This window comes from Halyomorpha halys, unplaced genomic scaffold, assembly GCF_000696795.3.
Source record: "Halyomorpha halys isolate HHAL.00 unplaced genomic scaffold, Hhal_1.1 Scaffold20.1, whole genome shotgun sequence".
NCBI lineage: Eukaryota > Metazoa > Arthropoda > Insecta > Hemiptera > Pentatomidae > Halyomorpha > Halyomorpha halys.
This window is the reverse complement of record NW_027110474.1, coordinates 1220909-1226400: the sequence shown is the minus strand read 5'-3', so window position 1 is coordinate 1226400 and position 5492 is coordinate 1220909. Positions and strand designations below refer to the sequence as shown.

Genomic DNA, 5492 nt, shown 5'->3' with positions numbered 1-5492 from the left:
TTAAAAAAACAAAACAACATAACTAACTTTGTTCGCTGCTATTAAAAATATAAAAATTGTTTATACTCTTAAATTAAATAATTTACATAAAGAAATTTTTATTTTAAATTGAGATAAATTGGTATAATAAAGTTTAGTTCATCATATATTAATTACATAATGTATGAATTAAATTAATGTCAGAGGTTTTTTTGTTTGTAAACTCTGGATTAACTGGCTCTTTTACATAACTGGGCATGTCTCAGAGTCAAATGTAACAGATAAATAGGGTTCTATTGAATATGAACTTGACTTGACTGCAAACATGTTGTCATGCCAATGTTTTGTATGGCGATCTAAAACTTCAGAAATAGATTTTGAAAGTATTTATAAATTGAATAACTAAATGTTGCAAAGATTTTCTATAAAAATAGATTGATCAATAAATAACATGTTCCAACAGAATATTCATTAAATATTTTTTTATAATGTATTATAATTTGATTTATGTTTCAGATTAAATCATTAGAGTTATTGGCGACAAACAAAAATTATTCAGAAGTTAGAGAATTTGTTGCTGATAATAATAAAATTGAGTCAATTGTTATCTTAGAAGGGTCTCAATTTATTGACAACTTCAATGTCTTAAGCCTGCGTAACAACCAAATCAAATCAGTAAGTATTTAGTTTGGCAAAATTTAGGAGCTACTGTGAAAGAAGAGCTTTGGGTCTAAATTATTTTCAAATAATTATTTATTGAATGAAACCTTATAATTTGTAAAAAAAATGTATTAAATAAAAAAAAAAATAGACAAGTTAATTTTTAATAAAAAGTTAAAATAATATGTTAATCTCTTGGTCTGAGTTATTAACAGATTAACTAAGTTTCTCCCCATTCATCTCAACACTTCCTTTAGTCAATAATGGATGGTAGTGTATTCTTCTATCATTTGAATCATTTTAACAAAATAATAGTTATTTAATCTCTTTTGAGTACATCATAGAGAACAAATTTATAACAGTTATAGATATTGTGTCTGAATAGGTTTTGATTTTAGGATATTAAAAATTGGGGACAAATAACTAAACTATCAATAAAAATTTGTGCACTCAATGAGAAGGGTTAGTTGTTTTATGAGTATTTACTTTAAACTCCTTTTATTGAATTTCATATACCAAACTACTATAAGTGGTCTAGCAAAATATTTTTATTTGTTCTAGTGATTTAAATTATACTTTATATATCACTCACAATGATAGGCTACAAACTTGGGAATGAAATGCCGATTTCAATGATTTTTTTTATTGATACTAGTAAAAAATATTCAAAATATGTCTGAGGGTTCTTACCAATGTGCCCTTGGAACCAAGAAAAAAATATTTTATATAATTTGGGAAACTTTTTATATTTTACCTCTGCTCTGCTTGTATTCAATGGTTATTATTTACCAATCAATTTACTTTTTTGTGCAGAATGATATCAAAATTGACCTTAAATGTATTTTAAAAAAGTCAAAAACCATAAAACGCTTCCTGGAAAATAGATTAAAAGTATTTTATATATACACATATATACCAATATATTTTCTTTAAGCAAAAAAAATTATTTTTCGATTGCTATAAAAATTTGTATTTAAGGAAAAAGTGCCAAAAGAAATATATATATATTTTGTCCTACTTTACTGAGTCAATCCAGACCATTTCAATTTTCTTATTATGACATAATGGGATAATAATATATCACTTTATTTTTTTTCAGTTGTAGAATAATAAAAAAATATTATCAATCATATTAAGTGCATTTAAAATTATAAAAAATCACAAAAGCCAAATCATCTCTTGTATAGTAGGCCAAACAAATTTTCTTAAGAATAAAAGTCAGATTTGTTTTAGTATCCTTAAATACTTAATTAAACTGGTTCTAAAGATATCACACCTTGGTGAAAAGTTGCACAGTTGGTGAAAAACAATGCTGGAACACAACAGAAAAATTAATAGCCTAAACATCTCTTTCAGAAAAGTGTCACTTTTCTTGCTGCAGTGCAATATATACTTATATTAAAAAAAAGTGTCTTTAATTTAAAACTTATAATTAATTTTAGTTTTTAAAACATTGCATTTACTGAGTCAATCCAGACCATTTCAATTTTCTTATTATGACATAATGGGATAATAATATATCAATTGATTTTTTTTCAGTTGTAGAATAACAAAAAAATATTATCAATCATATTAAGTGCATTTAAAATTATAAAAAATCACAAAAACCAAATCATCTCTTGTAAAGTAGCCCAAACAAATTTTCTTAAGAATAAAAGTCAGATTTTTTTTAGCATCCTTAAATACTTAATTAAACTGGTTCTAAAGATATCACACCTTGGTGAAAAGTTGCACAGTTGGTGAAAAACAATGCTGGAACACAACAGAAAAATTAATAGCCTAAACACCTCTTTCAGAAAAGTGTCACTTTTCTTGCTGCAGTGCAATATATACTTATATTAAAAAAAAGTGTCTTTAATTTAAAACTTATAATTAATTTTAGTTTTTAAAACATTGCATTTTGTTTTCTCTTTCAGATTCCTACTTACATCCTATCCAAAGCATTTGATAGAAATAATTTTCATCAAAGGATTGTAAAATTTGGAGAAAATAAATTAAATTGTGACTGCAGTACAGCTTTGACTAAGGTATATTCATATATATATATTTTAATCATTTTATTTACATTTTCTTTTCTCATTTCAAGCCGTGTTTTAACTCTCACAAAAAAAAAATTATAATAGTTTTGAATAATGATTCACAAGAATGACTTTTATTAGTTAAAAATACTGTCTATTTGTAAATGAACACATCTAAAAAAAACAAGCTAAATTAATAAAAATTATATTTGTCATTATACATTTATTGTTATAGTTACTTATTGTAATATTCATATTATATTAGTATAACTCTTCACAATAATCAAATCTATATTTAATTACAAAGTGAACAAATAAAATCCTCTAAGTTAAAAACTCTCAATAATCCTTGCAAAAACAATGTTACTTACTTCCGAGTCTTAAAGAAGGAGACGCCCTCAGAAATAAAAATAGAAAATATCTTAGAAGAAAAATAATAGAAATAGGAAATAAAAAAGTCAAAAATTACATTAGAGAAATGTATAAAGTAATTAACTAATCGTATAAATTACGGGCCCCTTAGGGACAGAATTAAGAGATAAAAATAACAATATTTTATCTAATTTAGTAGATATGTTGGATATGTTTAAGAAACACTTTGACTGTATTTTGAATTTGACAAATAATTGTCAATCTCCTCCAACTGAATATCAGAATGTTGGGCCATGAACAGAAGAACTGAGTAAGGAAGAAGTAAAATAATTTATCAGAAAATTAAAACTTTATAAAGCAGCAGGAACTGATAATAATCCTTCCTATTGTTCTTTATAGATGTGAAATGTGGCTTCCTCTAAGAGAAAAACAGCGCCTTAAGATTTTTGAAAATAGAGTATTGTATAAAATATAGGTGCTGAAAAGGGATGAGTTAATTGGAGAATTTAGAAGGCTACACAACACCATATTGAGGGAACTGTATAATTAGGATATAGCATTGCAGGGAATAAGATGGGCATGTAAAGTTATAAGGCTTAGTAACAAACAGATCACTAAAATATTAATAAATTCTGAACCAACGGGTAGACTAAAGCATAGGTGGGAAGATTACATCAAGAATGATCTGGTAGATTTGGGTTCGGGTGGGTGTCATTGGGTTAATGGGTGATTGGTGGTATCGGCATAGAACCTTCTGGTTTCTAAGCCTTTTTTATTATGATATTTAATTTCAAAATAACCAACCAATAAAATCTATATAGATAAATAAGATATCAAATCTCAGCTGAATTATTTCCTCAAAATAACTAATATTTTATATTACACGAATACATACATGACATTTGCATTAACCCATTGACTAACCAATACTAAATAACTCGTAGTTTACATTCTTGCCTAAGAAGCCCTCTTTTATCTTGTAGTTTTTACTTGCTATATTGTTTGTGAAGCTATGATGAGATTTGTATTTCTATTGTATATTGTGAAAGATGGCAAGTTAACCACTAACAGTTAATAGTACAAGATAACTTATAATGAGTGTAAACTATGAGTCATCTCATTAATTGGTAATTTTTAACTATGAGTTATCTCATAGTGGGTAATCAACATATTAAAGATAATATATTGAATGTTAAATACTTACTTACATGTTTTAAACAGTTAAAATTGTTAAGTTATTTTGGTATAAATGTAACCTGAATCACATCAATTAATTGCTTGTTTATCTATTATCCTCTCTGTATTTATTTAAACTCAGTTTTTTTTAAATAAAAATTTGAATTTATTTAATTTCTAGATGTGGCTGTTAAATAACAAGCACTATATTCAAGACTATGATGAAGTCCAGTGTGATAAGGATTTTCAAAGGGTACATACCTCATTTTATTATTTATTAAAATATCAATTATATCTCTATTTTGAATTACAACTTCTTATATTTGTGACTGTTCTAGGTTATAGACATTGATCCAAGTAGAGTTTGTATTCATGAAAAAGATTTGACTGATTACATTTACTTCATTATTGCTGGAGAAATTATTCTATTGATATTGTTGGTCAGCAAAGTTACATATGACTACTGGGTTTTCAAATCTTCTGGTTATCTTCCCTGGCCTGCTTCAAAGATGCCTAAACTACCTTGCGATTGGTGTTTTGAAACATGAAATCTGTGATCTTTGAGATTTTGAGGAAAACACAAAATTATGTGTGATGTTTTGTAATGACCAGTTTCCTAAGTGGGAAGAAAAGTTTGAAAAATTGTTTATCTCTGATAAAATGAGTTTTGTTGAACTGTGATAAAGAAAACAATTTTTTTGTTATTTTATTGAAATGTACCTGTTTATTTGATTTATAATTGAATTACTGCTAAACAGTGTGTAGTTGATTTTTGTTAATATTTTCTATTTTTGTTAATAATTTTATCATAAATTATAATAAAATTTAAAATAAATATGCAGTGTTATTATGTATTAAAAGAACAATTTAATATATCTGATTTGATCAAGCAACAGTGATATTATAAATCTGGACTTTATTTACACCTGAAAAAAAACTAAATTTGTCATTGTATTTTGATCCATTTAACTAAACAAAAAAATTTAGATTAATTTTATTTTAAAACTTTTGGATTCGTGGCACCAGGTTCATGTTGATAGTGCTGTTACCAATGTTCTTACACCCCAATATAGTTATAATTTTATTTACTAATTAATGATCTAAATATACTAATTTCATATGTCCTCAAGAAAAGGATTTAAGTCCAAATTTATAGAGTGGGAGGTTTCTCCTACATCCTCGGCTTGGAGTCTCTACAGTCCTTGGTATTCCCTTAACCCACAGTGAGTTTGCTAACTTCTTCTTGGAGGGTCAACAATGAATGCAGCCATGTGAACTGAAAGCCCC

At 26.3% G+C, this 5492-nt stretch overlaps 1 protein-coding gene across 1 annotated transcript in view; it reads left to right on the top strand.

Moving 5' to 3' along the window:
- hfw (leucine-rich repeat domain-containing protein hfw) overlaps nucleotides 1–4938 on the top strand; it is a 40159-nt gene extending 35221 nt beyond the window's left edge. Inside the window, exons 6-9 of the mRNA XM_014422216.3 lie at nucleotides 496–654; nucleotides 2556–2666; nucleotides 4387–4458; nucleotides 4544–4938. Coding sequence (XP_014277702.1) covers nucleotides 496–654; nucleotides 2556–2666; nucleotides 4387–4458; nucleotides 4544–4753 — 552 coding nt within the window. The 3' untranslated portion in view covers nucleotides 4754–4938. The remainder of the gene's footprint in view (nucleotides 1–495; nucleotides 655–2555; nucleotides 2667–4386; nucleotides 4459–4543) is intronic.
- Nucleotides 4939–5492: the final 554 nt, after the last annotated feature.